The 22,731-nt window shown below is 35.1% G+C and overlaps 1 protein-coding gene across 1 annotated transcript in view; it reads left to right on the plus strand.

Moving 5' to 3' along the window:
• The window catches only part of FSIP2 (fibrous sheath interacting protein 2), a 137,133-nt gene extending 115,976 nt beyond the window's left edge, over positions 1 to 21,157 (plus strand). The window contains exons 16-21 of the mRNA XM_049712187.1: positions 1,111 to 1,611; positions 3,147 to 3,247; positions 12,323 to 12,369; positions 15,472 to 15,515; positions 18,718 to 18,787; positions 20,983 to 21,157. Of these exons, the coding sequence (XP_049568144.1) occupies positions 1,111 to 1,611; positions 3,147 to 3,247; positions 12,323 to 12,369; positions 15,472 to 15,515; positions 18,718 to 18,787; positions 20,983 to 21,119 (900 nt within the window). The 3' untranslated portion in view covers positions 21,120 to 21,157. The remainder of the gene's footprint in view (positions 1 to 1,110; positions 1,612 to 3,146; positions 3,248 to 12,322; positions 12,370 to 15,471; positions 15,516 to 18,717; positions 18,788 to 20,982) is intronic.
• Positions 21,158 to 22,731: the final 1,574 nt, after the last annotated feature.

A 22,731-nucleotide genomic window follows, 5' to 3' on the forward strand; every position in this document is an offset into this window, starting at 1 on the left:
TACCAATCTGAGTATCAATCTCCTGCATAGGGACCAGAGAAGAAACCAAAGAACAGTAGATTAGATCAGCGAATCTAGACACTTGTTGGCCTCACCCAAGGGCTTTATTTTCTGTTTTGAGATACCATAAGTTCCCAACACACTAGGCATGTACATATGAAAACCATATATAGTCACAAATTCCAAAGCCATATAGAAAGATTTTGGATTTTGTAAACCACTGGTCCCCTCCACTAACACAGAAAATCAAAACTGATTAGTTTTAAATTCTTAAGGAAGCTGTTTCTATATTTTTTTTCCACAGAAGATATTCTTTTAGGACACCAATATCTGAAAAAACTGGCTTAAAGTGTTACACAGGGATGTTGAAGTCTAGAATTATTAACTCAAAACAATTTGGAGGTTCTGTGGCATCATCAAAGGCTACTGAAATGCGGAAGTTCTATTATTTAATTGTAACTGTCTTTTATCTGTCTTAAGACATTGAAAATGGAAAGTGAGATTTGACTAGGGAGGTGAAAAAAAAATGAAGATTTATATTTTCAAGATTCTTTTGGAAAATATATCCAAAGGATCAGGGGTGGAATGATAGGGATTAAAGAGTCAAAGACCTTCACAATCTTGGTTATTCATCATTTTTAAAAGTCAAGATCAGATAATACCTTGCTTTCTTGTTGAAAATATGTACATTTCAATTTCTCTATGATAACCCATCTACAATTTTAGAAAAATATATTATCATGTCTACTTCTGTCACAAACTTTCAAAGTAACCAAAAAACAAAGAAGTAAATATGATGCAACAAAATATAAAGTTTAACCAAAAAAAGAAGAAAAAGTCCTTCCTTTAGTCCTTCCTTTAAACTCTGAAGTAAATTATGGTAGATTAATAAAATAACCTCTGAAGGTAAAAGAAATGATACCAACAAATATTTCTTACAATTTTCATGTTTCTTTTTTAAAATATTGCTAATGTAAGCATGGCATCTTAAGATAATACTACTTTAACAATGAAACTAGAAATCATACTAAAATAGCTGTATTATAATAGAATCATAGGAAAAGTGATTGAGGCATTTGTTTTTGATATTCATTATACCTTCAATTCCAGGCTGTTTGCAGAAATTCATTTCAGAATATAAGGAAGCCTGATATCACCAAGGTGGAGCTTTTAAAAGATGTTCAGAACAAAAAAGAACTTATCCTTCGGTTAGTAGCTCATGATATTGATCAAGAAGTTTCAGAAAGTACCATAGAAGAGGAACTAATGTCTGATGAAAATGAAGTTGTTTTAAGAGAGATTGTACAAGAAGAACACTTAGGAGAAAAAGTTGAAGATCAAGTGAAAGAAGCCACAAAGCCAATAGAAACCAAAGTTGTTTCTCCCAAGCCAACACGAAGCACAAGTAGCCTGAAAAAGAATTTTTCATTAAGCAAATGTTGTCAGCCCACATCCAATGCAAATGTTGAAAATACTGAAGCAACCTCAAATCATGTAATAGAATCGAAGGAGGGACAAGTTAAAAGAACTCTTGCTAAACTTGACATGGCCACCTGCTCAAGAACCTTGACTGAAACAGATTCTATTTGGGAGGAAAAGCCACAGAGCAAGGTGAGTGAGAAATATGACTGTCAATAACCAGATATCTATGGAAAGAGTAGAGATCTTCAGAAATTCTGTCCAAGAATGTACCTTAATTGGGCAGAAAAAATTACTAAAATGGTTCCAGATAGTCTCTTCCTTAGTCTGGCAACATTTACAGTATGAGAGAAATAACTAACAGATGAAGCCATAAAACAGAATTGAGGGAAAGCAGGTAATGGAAAGAGACATATATTAGCTAGAAGTCCAGGGATAACAGAAAATGGAAGCTATTTAAGAGAAATGCAAGCTAATTATTTACATCCATCTTTTAATAGATTCCAGCTCTTTTGTATTTTGGCTGACAAATACCTTTTGAGCAGGTAGGTTGGGACCAGAAAATAGGCCAAGGTAGCAAGAGGTAAAAAAGAATCCATGCGAATTCAGATTGTCTGAGTTTGAATCTTGACTCTCACTTTAATAGATATATATCTTTTGGGCAGTTACATAGCCAACTTTTTCCTTACAAGTTAGCCAACTTTCCCAAAGTTAAGTTAATCAAAATATTTTAAATATCACCCTTGCAATCAGCCCATAAACTCCACTCTCGTCATGGGGAACAGCTCTTGTCCCTAATACCATACCCCTCACATAACATAATGGTCTAGACTTCAGTGACCCTTTGGGTGGTTCCTGTCCAAAAATCCATACCAAAACATGTCTTGGAAAAGTGTATATGGTACAGGATTTCCTGGTGAGACAATTCTATTGATTATCCATTTGACATTATTCCTAGGTTAACATAAAAGCTGAGATGAGCCAGAGAAAAAGAACAGAGATACAACTCTTCAGTTCAGAAGTTTCCCAGGTAAATCATTTTAACACATACTCTGACCTATTTGTTGGGAATCTATGTGTGATTACATGACCAAATGCAGTCTGCAGAATAGTTTTCTTGAGCCTCATAGTCAGAAATCCTGGCTTCATAGATAACTAAAGAATTGTTATAACAATACCAAAAGTCAAAATGGATTTCATATAATGGATTATTGTTCATATACAATAATCCCCATAATAGTAGTCTGTTTTTTCAAGATTCTAATAGACATAACAATTAAGGTATTCTTACAAAAGTTATAGCCATAAAATCACACGTGACTTCCCAACAAACAGATCAGAGTACGGTTAAGATGACTGACTTGACAAGCTTCTGAACTGACCAGAATTATATATATATCTGGTTTTTTTCTTTTTGAACTAAGTTTTCATTAAAATATTTGTAAAGTACAGAAATGGAAAACTATATTCTTCAAAGTTTGTGCTAGGTTAATCTTTAATGTTTATTCAGACTTCAATATTATAATATAGATCATCTGTACTAGCCATTTCCAAAGAATTATTGGAAAGAGACATTTTAATTAGAATTACAGTGTTCATCCATTTTTAATGTAATCTCTGAAACTTTTTCTAATAATAGTGTAGATTAGAGGGCAGAATATGCCAAGTATATGAGAAAGTGCATATCAAATGCTACTTTATATAACATATGGTTTGCACTTTTCCAGAAAGAAGAAAGAAACCATATTTCTGAGCCGACACATTACTTCATACACAGAATTATGAGTTCATCTTCATACAACCAAGAAGACCTGATTTCATCTGCTGGGTACATGAGATTAAAGCAATATAAAAATAGAAATATGAGATGAAAGTAATGCTTATGGGAAGAATGAGTTCTCTGATAAAACTACGATTGGGCAAGTATTCAGCCCTAGACCTTCCCTCACTCCTTATCCTTTTCTCCCTTGGCTCCCTACTGTGGACATTCCCTAAACCCTCTCCTTTCTATCTGATTCCCCATTTCTAGTTACTTGGCCTCTATGTTCTTCCTAGTATAGCAGTGTCTTGGATGAAGAATTTGCTAGTGTGTTTTGGTTTTGTTTTTTGTTTTTCTTACCTGGAAGATAGAGCAGATTCTATTGTGACCCAGTGCCTTTCAGCCCAAAGGGTTCCTGCTCAACTCTCTTTAAGTAACAAAATGTTCCAGTGTGTATAACTGCCTCTAAGAAGAATCCAAATAAGAGAGGGAGCAGTGTAAGCCGAAGCATTCAGGGATGAATTCTAGAAAGCAATTGAGTTTGATGTGGGCCTGTAAAGATGGACAGCATTTACATGAGGAGAAGGCAACCCAAGTTCGGATGACTATAGGAGGAAAGTCTGAACTATATGGCATTTATAGAGGACAGAGAGAAAAAGTACACTGTAGACTTGAAATCTAATTAATAACTATATCTAAAACAATAACTATCTAAAACAGTTAGAACTTGTCTAAAATTATTCTTAAGTTTATAAGAATATTCATAACCTAGAAGAGGTAGCATTTCTATTGTGGGAGAAGCAATAAGTATAAATAGGAGAAAAATCTACCTGGTTATAATTTTTTCCCACTCAACATGATGGAATTGTTTCTTTTTGACACTGACACTATTTTGGGACATATTTTCCTGACCAATCATTGCCTCTTTTTTCCTGTGTAATGATTATATTAACATACAAAATTAGTAATGCAGGTACCTCTCTATTGTTTATATCAGTGGAGACAGAGGACACAGATAATACCAAATAAAAGATAATTTAGAGCAAGATAGCAGACCAAGAAACTGCACACCCTTATTTTCTTGTAGGAAGAAAAAATAGACAACTACACACTGCTAAAACAACTTTATAGGAGCTCTGGAAACCAGTCAAATAACTGCAGCAACCAAGGGAATGCCCAATCAAAGAAAAGCCACATTCAAAGTGGCAGGAAATTCCACACACTTTTACTTGTTTTTGCCCAACCCCCTTCTGCAACATAATGTGGCACAGTTGGGAAGAAATGGCCCAATTCTCAGTTTTCTCTCTTGAGGTGGAAAAAGTAGATTGGAACTTGTTTGTAATGTTTGGGCCTATCTGTGGGCTGCCTGAGGGAATGTTTTCTGTCTCACCTGAATAGGAGCTCAAATTGGGAATGCTGGCATTGTTTGGGTCTAAGCCTAGAAGCCACTGAAGTCAGTAGATGGATGCCATGGTGCATGAAAATCACAAGGGACTGCAGATGCACAAACAGGTACCTGAGGAAAAGAGATTACAGGCAGGGGGAAACAATAAGATAGCTAAGGCCCTTAGAAGAAACATGATGAGACCCTTAGGAAATAAAACATTGAAAAGCAGGTCAGGAAAATGGAAGAAGGAAAAAAAAAAAGTACATACATAGGCCCAGAAGGACATTTACCCAGAACAAAAGTAAGATTTGAAGGCTTTACCTCAGACTGTTCCCAAGGTTCAGAGTCCTACTAATTAGTGAAGGGCTTCTACAACAATCTCCAAAAACTGGAAGAGGTAGCTATTTCTTTAAATGCTCAAATTTCGACATAAGATCACAATGCATATTAATGAAAATAGGGCACATTTTAAGAAACCAAATAAATTCCCAGAAAATGTCCATGGAGAAGCACACGAATTAGACATACATGAAAAAGATTTTAAAATAACTGTCTTAAATATGTTCAAAAGCTACAGAAAAACACAGACAAAGAACTAAAGGAAATCAGGGGAAAAGTATATGAATAAAATACATATAAATAAAAACAAAGAGATAGAAACTAAAGAGGAACCAGACAGAAATAACAGAAATTCTGGAGCTCAAAAATTCACTAGATGATTCAAGAGCAGACTCAATCAAGTTGAAGAAAGAATCAGTGAACTTGAACACAAGTCATTTGAAATTATTGAGTCTGAGCAGCAAAAAGAAAAGACTGAACAAAGAGTGAACAGATTCTGTGGCACTTAATGGATACCTTCAAGCAGTGATATATACATATGTAAGTATATATATATATATATATATATATATACACACACACACACACCATGGTGAGTTCCAGAGAAGAGAGAGAGAAAGGGGCAGGGAGATTATTTGAGGAAATAATGGCTAAAACCTCCTCATATTTGAAAAAGCATGAATATACAAATACAATAAGTTCAGTGAATTCTAAGTAGCATAAGCACTCAGAGACTACCTGAGACATCTTATAATCACAGTCATCAAAAGCCAAAGACAAAAAGAGAGTCTTGAAAGTGACAAGACAGAAATGACTTGTACAAGAGATCTCCATAAAGTTATCAGTAAAATTTTCAGAAGCAATCTTGCAGGATGGAAGGCAGTAGATTATATATTTAAAGGGCTAAAAGAAAGAAAACTATCAAGTGACACTATAACCAGCAAAAAATACCCTTCAAAAATGAGAAAGAAATCAGAATATTCTAAGACAAAAACTAAAACAAAAAGCTGAGAAAGTTCATTACCATTAGACATGACTGCAAGAAACACTAAAAGAAGTTCTTCAAATTGAAAGTAAAAGATGCTAGACAGTAACTCAAAACCATATGAAAATATAAAACTCTCTAGTAAAGGTAAACACAGGGACAAATATAAAAACCAGTATTATAATAATTTCAGTTCATAATTCCACTTTTATTTTCTACAAGATTTAAAAAACACATAAAAATAATTATAAATTTATGCTGATGGGCATGGAATATATAAAGCCATAATTTGGGACAGTAATAACAAAGGGATGGGTGTTGATCTATAAAGGAGTAGAGTCTTTGTATGAAGTTGAGGTTAAATTGGTATCAGTTTAAGAGAGACTGTCATAACTTTAGAACATTATATGGAATCTGTGTGGTAACAAAGAAAATATAGAATATAAATGAAAGGAAATAAAAAGGTAATCAAAATGCATCTCTGCAAAACCTCAACTGACACAAAGGAAGGCAGTAGTGGAGGAAATGAGGGATTACATACCTCAATATAATAAAGGCCATATACGACAAACCTACAGCTAACATCATACTCAGTGAAAAGCTGAAAACATTTCCTCTAAGATCAGGAGCAAGACAAGGATGTCCAGTCTTGCACTTTTATTCAACATAGTTTTGGAAGTCCTAGCTCTGACAATCAGAAAAAAAAAAGAAATAAAAGGAATTCAAATTGGAAAAGAAGAAGTTAAACTATCACTGTTTGCAGATGACATGATATTATACATAGAAAATCCTAAAGACACTACCAGAAAACTACTAGAGCTCGTCAATGAATTTAGTAAAGCTGCAGGTTACAAAATTAATACACAGAAATATCTTGCATTTCTATACACTAATAATGAAAGATCAGAATAAGAAGTTAAGGAAACAATTCCGTTTACCATTGCAGCAAAAAGAATAAAATACCTAGGAATAAACCTACCTAAGGAGACAAAAGACCTGTACTCCAAAAACTATACAACACTGATGAAAGAAATCAAAGATGACACAAACAGAAGATATACCAGGTTCTTGGATTGGAAGAATCAATATTCTCAAAATGACTATACTACCTAAGGCAATCTACAGATTCAATGCAATCCCTATCAAATTACCAATGGATGGGCTTCCCTGGTGGCGCAGTGGTTGAGAGTCCGCCTGCTGATGCAGGGGACATGGGTTCGTGCCCTGGTCCGGGAGGATCCCACATGCCGCGGATCGGCTGGGCCCGTGAGCCATGGCTGCTGAGCCTGCGCGTCCGGAGCCTGTGCTCTGCAATGGGAGAGGCCACAACAGTGAGAGGCCCGCGTATCACAAAAAAAAAAAAAAAAAATTACCAATGGCATTTTTCACAAAACTAGAACAAAAGAATCTGTGTGGAGACACAAAAGACCCCAGATAACCAAAGCAACTTGAGAGAGTAAAAGAGAGCTGGAGGAATCATGCTCCCTCACTTCAGACTATATTACAAAGCTACAGTAATCAAGACAGTATGATACTGGCACAAAAAAAGAAATATAGATGAATGGAACAGGATAGAAAGCCCAGAGATAAACCGACACACCTGTGGTCACCTATTCTATGACAAAAGAAACAAGAATATACCATGGCGAAAAGACAGCCCCTTCAATAAGTCGTGCTGTGTAAACTGGACAGCTACATGTAAAAAAAAAAAAAAAAAAATTAGAACACTCTTTTACACCATACACAAAAATAAACTGAAAATGGATTAAAGACCTAAATGTGAGACTGGACACTATAAAACTCTTAGAGGAAAACATAGGCAGAACACTCTGACATAAATTGCAGCAATATCTTTTTCAATCCATCTCCCAGAGTAATGGAAATAAAAACAAAAGTAGGGCTTCCCTGGTGGTGCAGTGGTTGAGAGTCCGCCTGCCGATGCAGGGGACACGGGTTCATGCCCTGGTCCGGGAAGATCCCACATGCCGCAGAGTGGCTGGGCCCGTGAGCCATGGCCACTGAGCCTGCGTGTCCGGAGCCTGTGCTCCACAACGGGAGAGGCACAACAGTGAGAGACCCGCATATCACCAAAAAAAAAAAAAAAAAAAAAACTAAACAAATGGGACCTAATTAAAAGCTTTTGCACAGCAAAGGAAATCATAAACAAAATGAAAAGGAAACGCACAGAATGGGAGAAAATATTTCCAAATGATGTGACAGACAAGTGATTAGTCTCCAAAATTTACAAACAGCTCATGTGACTTACTATCATAAAAATAAACAACCCAATCAAAAAATAGGCAGATGACCTAAATAGACATTTCTCCAAAGAAGACATACAGATGGGCAAGAGGCACATGAAAAGATATTCAACATTGCTAATTAGAGATGTGCAAATCAAAACTACAAGGAGATATCACCTCACACCAGTCAAAATATCTATCATCAAAAAAATCCACAAACAATAAATGCTGGAGAGAGTGTGAAGAGAAGGGAACCCTCCTGCACTGTTGGTGGAAATGTAAATTGGTACAGCCACTGTGGAGAACAGTATGGAGGATCCTTAAGAAAATAAAGCTACCATATTATCCTGCAATCTCACTCCTAGGCATATATCTGGAGAAAAACATGGTCCGAAAGGATACATGCACCCCAATATTCACTGCATCACTGTTTACAATAGCCAAGACATGGAAGCAACTTAAAAGTCCATCGACAGAGGAATGGATAAAGAAGATGTGGTACATATATACAATGGAATATTAGCCATAAAAAGGAACAAAATAGTGCCATTTGCAGAGACATGGAAGGACCTAGAGATGGTCACACAGATTGAAGTAAGTCAGAAAGAGAAAAACAAATATCATATAATATCACTTATATGTGGAATCTAGAAAAATGTACAGATGAACTTACTGGCAAAGCAGAAATAGAGTCACATAAGTAGAGAACAAACTTATGGTTACCAAGGGGAGAAGGGTAGGGTGGGACTAATTGGGAGATTGGGATTGACATATATACACTACTATGTATAAAATAGGTAACTATTGAGAACATACTGTTTAGCACAGGGAACTCTACTCAATGATCTGTGGTGACCTAAATGGGAAGGAAATCTAAAAAGAGTGGTTATATGTATACGTATAACTGACTCACTTTGCTGTACAGCAGAAGCTAACAAAACATTGTAAAGCAACTATACTTCAATAAAAAAGAAAAAAGATCTTATAATAACAACCTAACATTACATCTTAAATACCTACCTAGAAAAAGAAAAATAAGCTAAACTCAAAACTATTAGATGGAAGGAAATAATAAAGATTAAAGTAGAGATAGACAAAATAAGAGAATACAAAAATAAAATCAGTGAAACCAAGAGTTGGTTCTTCAAAACATTGATAAAATTGACAAATTTTAGCTACATTGCCTAAGGAAAAAAAAAGAGAAGACTCAAATAGCTAAAATCATAAGTGAAAGAAGAGACATTATAACTGATTTTACAGAAATAAAAAGAATTATAAGAGTACTATGATTTTACAGAAGTAAAAAGAAGTATAAGAGTACTATTAACAATTGTATGCCAACAAATTGGATAACCTAAATGAAATAGACAAATTCCTAAAAACATGACCTACCAAGATTGATTCATGAAAAAATGGAAAAATCTGAAGAAACCTATAACTAGTAAAGAAATTGAATCAGTAATTAAGAAGCTCCTAACAAAGAAAAACTCAGGACCAGATGATTTCACTGGTGGATTGTAGCAAACATTTAAAGGAGAATTAAAACCAATCATCCTCAAACTATTGATGTAAAGTAAACTTCCTCCAAAGAAAACAAGAAAAAACCTCTTCAAACTATTGATACAAAAATCTTCAACAAAATACTAGTAAACAGAATTCAATAGCAGATTAAAATGATTATACACTATGACTAAGGTTGATTTATCCCAGGAATACAAGGGAAGTTCAACATATGAGAATCAGTCAGTGTAACACAAGACATTAACAGGATGAAGGAAAAAGAAACACATTCTTATCTAAACTAATGCAGGAAAAACCATTTAACAAAATTCAACACCTTTTCATGATAATGACACTTAACAGACTAGAAATAAGAGCAAATTACATTGAAATAATAAAAGCCATATATGGAAAAACTACAACTAACATTATTGTACTCAGGGTGAAATTCTGAAAGATTTTCCTCTAAGCTCAGGAAAAAGACAAGGGTGCCCATTCTTATCACTTCTGTTGAGTATATTACCAGAAGTCCTAGCCAGAGCAATTAGGCAAGAAATAAAAGGCATCTAAATTGGATGAGAAGTAAAGTGAGCTCTGTTCACAGATGGCATTATCTTATATGTAGAAAACCCTAAAGATTCTATACAAAAAAGAAAGAAAACTCTTAGAACAAATAAATGAATTCATCAAAGTTGCTGGATATAGAATCAACACAGAAGAAGAAAATTGCATTTCTAAACACTTAATGATGAACAATCCAAAAACGAAGAAAAATTCAATCCGCACTAGTATCAAACAGAATATTTAGGAATGGACTTACCAAGCGGCAAAAGATTTGTACACTGAAAACTACAAAACATACCTAAAGGAAATTAAAGGAGACACAGATTAATGGAAATAGGCCGTTAAGATTTCAGTATTACGCAAAGGATTCTACAGATTAAATGAATCCTTATAAAAATACTTAATGACCTTTTTCTGCAAGAGAAGAAAAAATTCATTCTAGAATTTATGTAGTATCTCAAAGGACTCTAAACAGCCAAAACAATCTTGAAAAGGAAGAACATACTTGGACTTCCTGATTTCAAAACTTACCACAGAGCTATGGTAATCAAAACAGTGTGGTGCTGACATGAAGACAGATATGTAGACCAATGGAATAGAATAAAGAGCCCAGAAACAAATCCTTAATATATGGTCAAATAATTTTTGATAAGCATGCCAAGACCATCCAATGGAGAAAAAAAAAAGTCTTTTCAACAAACAGTGTTGGGAAAACTAGATAACCACACACAAACAAAAATGAAGTTAGACCCTTACCTTATATTGTGTATAAAAACTAATTCAAAATGGATCAAAAACCTACATAAAACTATAGAACTCTTATAAGAAAACATAGGGGGAAAGCCCCATGACACTGGATTTGACAATAGTTTCTTGGATATGATACTAAAAGCACAAGCAGTAAAAGAAAAATTAGATAAGTTTGACTTAACCAAATTTAAAAACTTTTGTGCTTCAAAGGACAGAGTGAAAAGTTAGCACATAGAATGGGAGAAAATATTTGCAAGTCATATGTCTGATAAGGGATTACTATCCAGAATACATAAAGAACTCCTATTACTCAACAACAGCAAAAAACCAAACAACCTGATTAAAAATTGGGCAAGGGACTTGAATAGATATTTCTACAAAGAGGATGTACAAATGGGCAATAAGCACATGAAAAGATCCTCAACATCACTAATCATCAGGGAAATGCAAGTCAAAACCATGAGATGCTATTGCACACCCATTAGGATAGCTATTATCAAAAAAATTTTCAGAAAATAACACGTTGGCAAGAATGTGAAGAAACTGGAACCCTTGTACAGTGCTGCTGGGAATTTAAAATGGTGCAGTCACTATGGAAAACAGTGTGAGAGTTTCTCTAAAAAGTTAAATATATAGAGTAACCATATGATCCAGCAATTCTACTTCCGGGTATATACCCCAAAGAATTGAAAACGGGGACTCAAGCAGATATTTTTACACTCATATTCATAGCATCATTATTCACAATAGCCAAATCATGGAAGCAGCACTAAGAGTACATTGATGGATGAATGGAAAAACAAAATATGGTATATACATTCAGTAGAATATTATTCAGTTTTAGAAAGGAAGAACATCCTGACACATGCTATATGTCACCTTGAAGACATTATGCTAAGTGAATAAGTCAGTCTCAAAATGACAAATATTATATGATTCCACTTATATGAGATACCTAAGTAGTCAAATCACAGAGGCAAAAGGTGAAGGTTGGTTCCAGGAGATGGAGAGAGAGGAATATGTGGTGTTAGTATTTAGGAGTACAGAGTTGCAATTGGGGAAAATGAAAAAGTTCTATAGACGAATGGTGGTGATGGTTGCACAATAATGTGAATGTACTCAAGCAAAGAACTGTACACTGAAAAAGGGTTAAGATGGTAAATTTTGTGTTATGTGTATTTAACCAAAATTTTTTAAGTTGGGAAAAAAGAGTCAATTTATAAATAATTTGCATTCAATTTGGAAACTCAGTGATACACTCTTCCAGGTTTATTTCCATATGAAGAATGACTGAGAGATTGTTCTTTTACTTAACCAGTAATTTCTTGATTCATTAAATACACAAAAAAATTAAATATTTTTTTCTTTTGTTTTAGTGAGACTGAAGATTGTATGGCAGATAAAAGTACAAAAATTATGGAAGGTTGGAGTTTTGTATTTCTTGATTTAAAGTAGAAAGTATTCAAAAGGACACTCTACTGCTTTGATCAGTGTTTTTAGTTATCAAACCTGAAATTGATACTTTTTTTTTTTCCTACGAGCTTATCTACTTTTAGAAATGATCCAGTACGACATCACACATGTGTTAAAATAAGTCAGCTAGTTTGTCTTATTAATGATTTTGGTCAAGAATATAGTATAATATGAATTTATATTTACCATGCTCCTGTGAGAAATATTCATAAAATCAGGGTATATCATGATAGTTTCTAGCTGAACCAGAACCCATGATACTAGGATTTAACAATTTCTTTGAGAAGTTATCCTTCATTTGTGCTTAACCCTATCAAAATGTACCCCAAAAAAGACTTTTATAGCTAAATTTATTTGCTTAAATTTAAATATGGCTAGTATGGACCTCACTTTGTTGTTTTTTTAATCTATAATTGTACTGACTGCTTAGAACATTTGTGTGATGACTGTTTGGCACTCTGTTGAAACCTCAGATGATTAATGTGGTTCTAACGATGGTAGCATGTCCAAGAGGTTGAGTGTCATGTTTACTATAAAGTGGCCTTGAAATTTGAACCACAGGTTTACCCTGGCTATTTCAAACATACAACTCACTTAGGTTGTTACTACAGAAACATATTCTCTCAACTTGGAAGTGGAAGTCAGTTTTATTAAGATGGGATTCATAGAGTAACAGTAAGCATGCCAAAATTCTATAAATGTACCATAACCAGGGATCAAAATAATCACTGTATGATTCCTGTATTATGGAATCCTAGGCTGCTAGAGTTAGACAGAAATCACTTACTATAACGCCCCTCATTGTTTACATGAGGAAACTCAAGCTCAAGATGAGAAAATGTCCAAGATTACTTTGAGTCAGAGGCGGAACACAGTCTAGATCCCAAGGCTCCTGACCCTAAATTCAGTGTTTTGTTTTTTCCAACTTTGTTGCAATTATCCAGCTTAATTCTTATATCCTTCAGTAATATTGCAGCTGTCCAATTCAATCGTTTATTCATTCATTCATTCAAAGATTTTACTGAGCACCTCCTTTGTGTTCTAAAATCCCATGTGTGAACAAAACTGAAAAAGTCCTTAATCTCAAAGAATTTACATTGTAACTTGAGGCAGGGCATCAAAGATAATTTCAAGTATAAGTATTACCCATCTCATCTGGGACAAAAGCCAAAGAACTTACAGTGGCTTGCAAAACCATACATCATCTGGACATCACTCCAAACCCCTATTACCTCTCTAACCTCCTCCTCTGTTTCTTTCTGGCTCACCCTGCTCAGGCCTCACTGACCTTCTTGCTGTTCCTCAAATATTCCAGGAATTCAGGGTCTTTGCACTTGCTGATCCTCATGTAGTGCTCTTTCCTCTGTATCTACATTGCTCATTCCTCACCTTCAGAACTTTGCTCCAATGTCACCTTCTCAGTGACATCTTCTTTGACCACTTTTTGAAATTGTAACCTCATTCTCAAGATGGCACTGCATATTCCACTTCTTTGCTATTTTTCTCCCTAGCATTTATTACTATATGCCAGACTGTATGTTTTAATTAATTGTTTTTTCACTACCTCCCTCTAGAATGTAAGCTCCATGAAGATCACAGCTATATTCCCAAGAGTCTAAAACAGGCATATAGTAGGAGGAGTTAGTAAAATAGGAGAGACTATGGGAATCTAAGGAGGTTACACAAGAATTCTGTTTTGGTTATGTTAAGGTATTAGATATTAGATATTTAAGTTGAGGTGTCACATAAGCAATAGGATATTTCAATCTGGAGTTCAGTGACAAGCTTAGGGTTGAACACATACATTCCTAATTTTAGTTTATAGTTTTATATAGAATATGGGAGAAAATCTCAAATAAATCTGAGTATGTTAGATCCTGAATTAGCAGGAATTTTTCTGTGACTCTTCATCAAAACAAATTCCTAGTATAATCCTGGAAAGTTGATAGCCATCTAACCTGGAAACATAAAAACTAGTGTTTGGAATAATAGTCCTGGTAGTAAACCCAAATGTCCTCAGTCATTTAAAAGCAAAAGTCAGTTCAGCTATATGTGATATAGAGTCAGACACTTCAGAAATATTATCAACCAACAATGAAATTTTACCAATTTTCTCAGATAAGTCAGATTATCAGCTCTTATCATATTTGAGTTAATTGAGGTTTTACTATTTTTTTCCAGAACCTACACTGACCCAAAGGGTAATTCAGAGAGTAATCACATGTGTGGACTCTTGATGATCGCATGTCTATAAAATGCATACTTTTTACGTATGAGATATCTCATTGAGTCCTCTTGAGTGACAGGCAGGAAGATAGTCTTATTCACATTCTACATAGGAGGAAACTGGGAGAGAAGTTAGATTAAATTTGCCAATATTCACACAGCTCTAAGTAGTGAAGCCAAGACTCAAACTCGGGTTTTCTGACTCCCTAACACGTTAGCTGGGGTCTTTATGAAACTTATCTCACAGTACCATTTCTACCTCCTTGGGTTGAATTCTTCTACTGGTGTCTTGACCTCACCTGAAATTTAGGTAACTTTTAGTTCTGTACAACTCCACAAGGTTTCTTCTTGGTATTGCCTCAAAATTCTCCTGATTTTCACTCAGAGTATTTCATAAGACCAGCACCTTCCTCTTTGTTCCAATTATCTGCTTTTAATTAGCTATGTAGAATCAAAGAGTGTTAAAGCTAGAAAGGCCCTTAGGAATCACCTACAGGGTAACTTCTCATTTTACATGTACAATAAATAGGCCTGTAGGGATTGAGTGGCCATGCATAGATGTATGCCTACTAAGTTACAGAATCTGCCTTACCTACTACATCACACTTCATCTTTCATAATTTCTAAAAGAAGGGCTAAGATATGCCACAGAATTCTAGCAATCTCACCTATTTCAGTTTTGTTCACATTGTCCGTGCACTAAAAATAATAATAATTTCCTCTATCAGCCTAAATTATATGACTTTTTGGTGAAAAACAATAAGATCAGATTTGTGTCAACACTATTTATGCCTCAGAAAAAATACTATTTTTCCCCCCTCTACAGCAAGTTCTCGGGAACGAAGCCCAGAAAGTTCAAACAGTGTTAAGGTAAATATTTTTCAATATCCTCTAATTAGAATACATGGAGTCCAGGTGAACATAGCCCAATTTTCAAGGTCAAACCAGGGACTACGTGGTGCTATTTGAGAGGCATCAGGAAGCATTCCCCTATTTGCAATTTCTTCATGCTCAGATCTCTCCTCCTGGCTGAGACTTGTTGGTGGTACCCAAGAAATCCATTAGTTCTCACCTTAGGGTTAAGTTATCATTCCTTGCTTAAGTGCACTGGATAAGCCACCGTTCCTCCCTAGCACCTAATTGCAATTCCATCCCTTAACCCTGTTACTGCAGTCTCTGGAGGAAATCCTAGAGGGAGTGAGTCACTTGGCCCTGCCTAGGGCAGGTAGACCCAAGTGAGGGACTTGGTGGAGGCAGGGAGGAAATACAAGCAAAAATGGAAGAGAGCAGTTTATAAGAAATAATTGCTGATTCCATCTATTTCTCTGTATTCCTAAGGACTGACTGTCTAAAGGCAGTTTTCCAAAAGGCCCAGCTGTTCTCCAGTGTAAACTCAGAAAGTGTCCTCTTTGCTAATCCTTTTCAGAAAGCTTCCAATGAGTGCTCAAGCTACAAATCCTCTTCTGTTTTGTTTGTTTCTTCACTCAATTTAATCCCATTTTTAAGCAAATCTCCCCAACCCCATGACATTATAGTCCATCGATTATCCAGTCACTTCTCATTATCAGAGTAATTTTCAGAACTACAACTCATACTTAAGATAACTTTTGCCACATATCTAAAGATGCTGGGTTAGTTCCTCACTCAACCTAATCTTCATTTTTGAACATAAACATCTATTTGACAACCTCAGGCTGCACTTAGGCCATATTTTCCAAGTAAAATCATATGGCACTAAAGGGGAGACAATGATTCTCTAGTCTGATGACAGGCCATTCCTTGTGCCAAAGTGAATTGCAGGCTAATCTGGACCCTTTTGGTTCTTGCTCTTTTCCTTGCTTACTGCTTTTTCCATGGTAAAACTATAACTAAAGTTGTTATTCAGTCCAGTTCTGAGTAAGGTGGAGTAATAAGCACATTCCACCTGTATCTCTCACTGATTAAAACTAAAAACTTTGGACAACTACTGAGGGTTCTGAAAAGTAAATAATAGAAGGAGTTTGAGGAGGGAAATCAAAACTCAGAAAATAATACCATTATGAGTTTCCTGCGTTTTTTCCTCTCACATCTCCTAGCAATGACCCAGGGCAGTTCAAATCCTGTAATTATATAGAGGGAATGGATAAAATAAGAAAGCTCCAAGAGAATCCACTGCTCTCTTACCAGAATTAGGAAGAAGTTCCTATGAAATGGAAAATAGGGAAGCCCACTTTTTCCCCCTCTTCTGCCCCTGCCACAAGGTAAGTTTCAGCCATGAAGCTACACAACAATGGCAGCAAAGGCTGTGAGGCACTTAGGACTGAAAGAAAATCCTTCTGACCAGAGGAATTAGGAAAAAGGCTCCAGTAACCTGAAGAACATTAGGGGGAAACGTGCTACTTTTTTCTCTGCTTTCTCTTGTTAATTTACCCCAGACGTGGATACAGTCATGGGATGTGAGAGACAGCACACAGGAAGGCTAGAAGCACACAGCATTCCAGGCATAGAACCAGAAAAGGGGACTGTTGAGCGTCAGAGACACTAAAAGAAATCAAAGAGAGGAGGGATATCAAAAAAGGAATCCCTCCAAATCTGTTTATAAATTGTCTCCTGAGATGTGCATGCCAGGAACTGACCTGAAGTTCTATAGACAAAAGACTATGAGAACTTGAACTACAGTCTTAATAGTGGTATAGACTAAAAAATAACACCAAGACTTTGAAAACTGAACTTACATTGGAACCACAGCCATAGAAGGCAGAGTAGGATGTGTGGTCTGAAACTTAATGGGTTAATTACGTACTTTAAAAAAATCAACCTGCTACAAAGAATTTTAACAGTTCTTAGAATCACATACATTGTTTAAAATGCTCAGGATACAATCCAATATTACTTAACATACAAAGAACTAAGACAATGTCTACCACTTTCAAGGGAAAGGACAAGAGATGCCAACTCCAACATAGCCAAGATTTTGAAATTTTCAGACAAAAACCTTAAGTGATTTTAACAATGTTCCACGAAGTAATAGCAAATACTCCTGAATCTAATGCAACGCTAGAAGTTCTTAGCAGAACTTAAGTATATTACTCATCTCATAAGTAGGGAGCATCTGCTCCCTACTTATAGATTAGGGCTTATCAACTCTAATTCTCACAAATTAGAGCCATGATTTTTTTTAATATCAATATCTGCCCCACCCTCAAGGATTTCAATTCCAGTTGTGGTATGGGACCCAGGTATTCATATTTTTTAAAAATTTTCCACAGATAACTCTGTGAAGCCAATGCCGAGAATAAATTCTTTAGGTAGTCTCTGCTCCATTTTATTCTTCAGGCATCCTGTTCAAAATATTTCAATACATAAACTACCTCAAGTCCTTTTGGAGGAATTGTGGTAAAACTCATTAATATCTGGTAGTCTTTACATAATCTATATACAATACATTTTATGTTACATGTATTTAGCCTCACTTCATTGACTTTTTTACTTTTTAAATTTCTAGCATTATAGAATAGTTACAGTGAAGCCCAGGTACCTGTCCCAGGCTATTTTATGCCTTTCTGGGAAAACTGCTCCCTTTGCATTCAAAGATATGATAAAGACGTACAGAGTAAAACCAGTACCTGAGCCATGTTCCTGGCCCTAGCTCCACACACCTACTTTACTTCTCTAGATTCCAAAATTGCTAAAATTTCCATAAAAGGAAATTGGGCTTATATAGTAACATCCATTTTCCTTCTCTTATCTCTATTATCAGAAAAGAATTTATAACTTACTTCTCACTCCAATTCATCCAAAAGGGGAGGGGGGAGAGACAGAGCTGACATTTTTTGTCACTTTTAACATGCCTGAACCTTTAATCATCATTTGGTAGCCAAGGCCCATATCTATGAAAAGGGTCAATCCTAGCCATCATAATTGGCAAAACGTATGAGTCTAAGTCTCAGAGAATAATTATTTATGACTGCAGAACACAGAAATTATATAAAATGCTGTAATGATTGTGCTACATCTCTTGAGGATTTCTAGGTATCTCTAGTGTGTAGTATCCAACAAAAGATCGAGTCAATACTTTGTTTTGTCTTGGCAGTTTACCACCATATTTGAAGGAAACAAGAATATTCTTGGTAGTGTGAATTCCTCAAAAGAAGTCATTTCAGGTACAAAATATACTATCCTTTTAACATTACTCCTAGAATGGGTAGGAGTAGTATTGACATGTATTATCAATATGAGATTGCTATATATAAAAATATAAATAGTAAGATATTATTTCCATTTGCAGTTTTCTATGCAATTCTTAAACCAAAGGAGTAATAGATAAGAGAACTAATGTTGAACAGGTATCAGCTATCTTCATTTTACTAAAGAGAAAGTGAGAGTAGGTTACTCAAGGTCACCCCAAGCTAGTAAGCTGCAGAGCTGGGATTCAAATAACAGATCTGCCCGACTTCAAAGCCTAAGCTCATTCAACATGACCACAGTTCACATAATCAAATGTTCACAGGAGCTAGGTAGGTAAAAAACAAGAGCAGTATTTTGAGCAGGGGTCTGTGGTCCACTGGAGATGGCATGCCCCATTTAAAGAAGGGAGCTGTTACTCAGGTCCAGTCATTGGCATGCTGGATTGTTGCCAGGACTTCTAATTCAGGTTCTAGCATTTTTCAAAGAAACTGGAAATGGAAGTTCTATGTGAAAATTCCTGACTTTCAGGTTTTATCAAGTAATGCAAAACACTTTATGGACCAAACCAAACTTGTTCATATCTCCTACACCGTATTATATTCCCTCTGCAAGTCTTAGAGCCCTAATTTACAAATGAGAAAATGTAGGTAAATAACTGGCTGAGGTTATACAGCCAACAAATGGAGAGCTTTTAGGGCTCAAAAACATATCTTCTGACTCTGACCCAACATTCTTTCTTCCCTCTACATTGTGGTTCCATAGAGTTGCCATTGCATCCCAGAATTATGTCCTCAATGACAAAGATAGCTTAAAGTTTTACTGCGAAAAGAGCTATTAACTGATAAGCACAAGCATTCACTATTCTCTCTGGGGATGATGCTATTAACCTAGGACACCAGCAACCCACCAGTCTTCTAATAGTGAATATGGATTTGGGCAGTGTCTTCATTGTGTTTCTAGGAACTGCTTTATACTGGAACCACCCAGCATACTTTTTAACAATGGACCCTCTCTAGCTGGCTAAGTTAGCATCTTAGAGTAATGATGCCCAGGAATCTGCATTTTTAACAAGGCCACCAAGTTTTCAGAACATTAACTCTTACCTCTCCAACAAGAATTTCAGAAGCCTTGTATCAGTGCCTTGGTCATGTTAGTAAAAGTTTTATCTTGCCTTTTCAGAATATACATCTTTCTCTTTCATTCATGCTTTTGTCTTATCTGCTGCAGATTTTGGCTTTTTCCTTTTTATAGCACAGTAAAAACCTAAACATACATTTTTATTCTTTATTCTGTTGGCTTTCTTAGTTTTAAATCTGCTGTTGGCTATCTTAGCTTTAACAATAGAAGATTACCTTGCTAGAAAAGACAAATCTAGGTAACTGCAAGAGGTATAGTCATGAACTTTGGCATGTACTGAAATTAAGAAAAGATGGGCTTTTACTATCATGTGTGTTTTCATGTCCTATCACATCCTATCATAAAGTTTCAGAGAAGTAAATATTTACTTGTCTTTACATGTAAAATATTCATTTTGTTAAATTATAATATATTCTGAGAGTCCATGCCCTGAAGAGTGGTATAGAAAAATGAATCCAAATAGAAATTTTTATTATCTATACAGTCTTGTTACATGACAAAAAATAAAAAATACTTGAAGTTATCAACTAAAAGTTTACCCAAAGTGGTGAGAAATTATAGCAGTTTTAATGCACTTCTGTTTTCAAGTGAACACTCTGAAATAGACACCCTCACTGTATAGCGCTGAAAGTTACTTTCCCTTGTGAGTTTAGCTCATCAGACTTTTTCAGAGGTTTTTCTGCTAGAAAAAGAAAGGTATTCTTTGTACACCTGATTAACGAAATATCAGAGTGCAGCATATAATAATGCCATGAGAGAAAGCTGTTCCCTGTCCAAGCTTGGCCACTCCTCATGTGACCTTAGGCAAGGTTTCTGACCTCGCCAAGATTCATATACAAAAATGGAGATATTTTCCCTGTTTCCTTCACAGGAGTGTTGGAAGAATCCAATCAAAAGAATCTTTCTTTTTTAATCCCATAAATTATTCTATAAATGTCAGTTTTTGAATTCTAAATCATTAATTGTATAGTATGGCTGCCTCAACTAGAATGTCTAATAATTATCTATACTACTTTTGTTGCTTTGTCCACAGAAACTCCGAAGGCTAGTATTCCTAAACAAGGATCTAAAATGCTGGCAAAGATATCTTCAGCTCTGTCAAAGGTGTTTTCTCGAACTAACACCAATATTTCCAAATCTTCCTCACCACCTCACCAGGACAAGCACTGAAGTTTCTACACCTGATATAACTATGCTTACTTCCCTTAGAAAATAAAATATTTTTTAAAACATAACATAGTGTCCTGTAAGATGATTCTTGTAATGCTGAGCAAAATATTAAAAGCAAGAGAAGTATATTAGAGACCTGGGTGAGAGAAAGTTTTGATAATGCTTTTGATAAGCATTTTGGTATAAGAAGATGCTGAGTGCTAGTATTATTCAATACAAACATGCCATGAAGATAAAGAGACAAAAAGTGTACCTAGTAAACCAGTTAGTCCTCATTACTCATCAGAAAATGAACTTGAATTTTTCCTGTTAAATTTTTAGAGGGTATGTTCACCAAAATAGTTAGCAAACTGAGATGAAACTCAAGCTTAATTCTATGACACAGCTATGAAACTGATTGGTTCACTATAAAAGATGTATTTGGATGTTCAAATAAAAGTATCTATACCACCTGCAGATAAAATTTCATCAGTTTATAAAACACCTCCCAAAAAGATCCAACTATGGATAAAGCACCATCAAGAAGTAAAGAATTATTGTGCATAAAATATTATATATACATAAAAAGACCCCGTGACTAAAAAACCCTTTTCTGACAAGGTACATTTTGTGGATAAAATACCATCAATACATAAATTGTTGGTCAATAGTTATTAAATCCTTTATATAGATACCTTATATGAATATAGATATAAAGATTCTATTTGTGAGAACATAAAAAGCACTGAGGAAAACTTAACAAGATGGACAGCTAGTGCTATCTATTTTTTCAAAATCAGTTAACTTGCTACTTTGTGACATGGATCCAACTTCGTTCAGCATGTTTGCCTCTAGATTCTAAAAGTCTTGTTTAAAAGATAAAAAAGGTGGACCAAACAGTAAAGAATTTCAATCATCATCACTATCTACCCTAATGCTGACTCACACATTTTTAAAGAATGTGGTACCTTTTATCTATAATCTTCTTGACAGTAGCCAGCGCTAAAGCAGAAACATCTGAGAAAATTTTGTTTCACAAAATTGGATTTCCTTTAATAAAGTTAGTCAGTGAGGTTATAACAGATAGCTCCAGAGGGAAAAAATGTAATTATAAAGAATTTTTACATTCCAGTGATGATGAAGCTACTCAATTAGTAATGTAGTCTATTTATAATAATCTCTGATAAATTATTTGATCTCAAAGATCATACAAAATGATATACCCTGTAGATGTAGACCTTTTCAAAAATGATAGTTGATGAGAAATGACTGGCAGTCCAGATCAAAACAATTTTCAGGAGAACTAATTCTTCCAGTGTGCATAAATTGACAGTGGTATTGAAAGTATCCTTACAGATGTCGTCCAAACAAACCACTGATGCTCCCCAGCTTCAGAAATCACATACTTTTAGGTTGCCTTTTAACATAACAGAAGATTTTAGTGTAAAATTTTTTTATCAAAGTTCTCGTCCATGTTTTCAAAAGTTGATAAGGAAATAATCAAATCTTTAGCGCTGAAATGCACTCTGATTTTAAGGCATTCTGGTTCATATACGTCTCTAATTAAAGATTTAACATATAAGAGTAATGTACTCTCTGATAGAAGGTTTTTAATGATAAAGGAGATTTCCAA

Source organism: Orcinus orca, chromosome 7 (genome assembly GCF_937001465.1).
Source record: "Orcinus orca chromosome 7, mOrcOrc1.1, whole genome shotgun sequence".
Lineage (NCBI taxonomy): Eukaryota > Metazoa > Chordata > Mammalia > Artiodactyla > Delphinidae > Orcinus > Orcinus orca.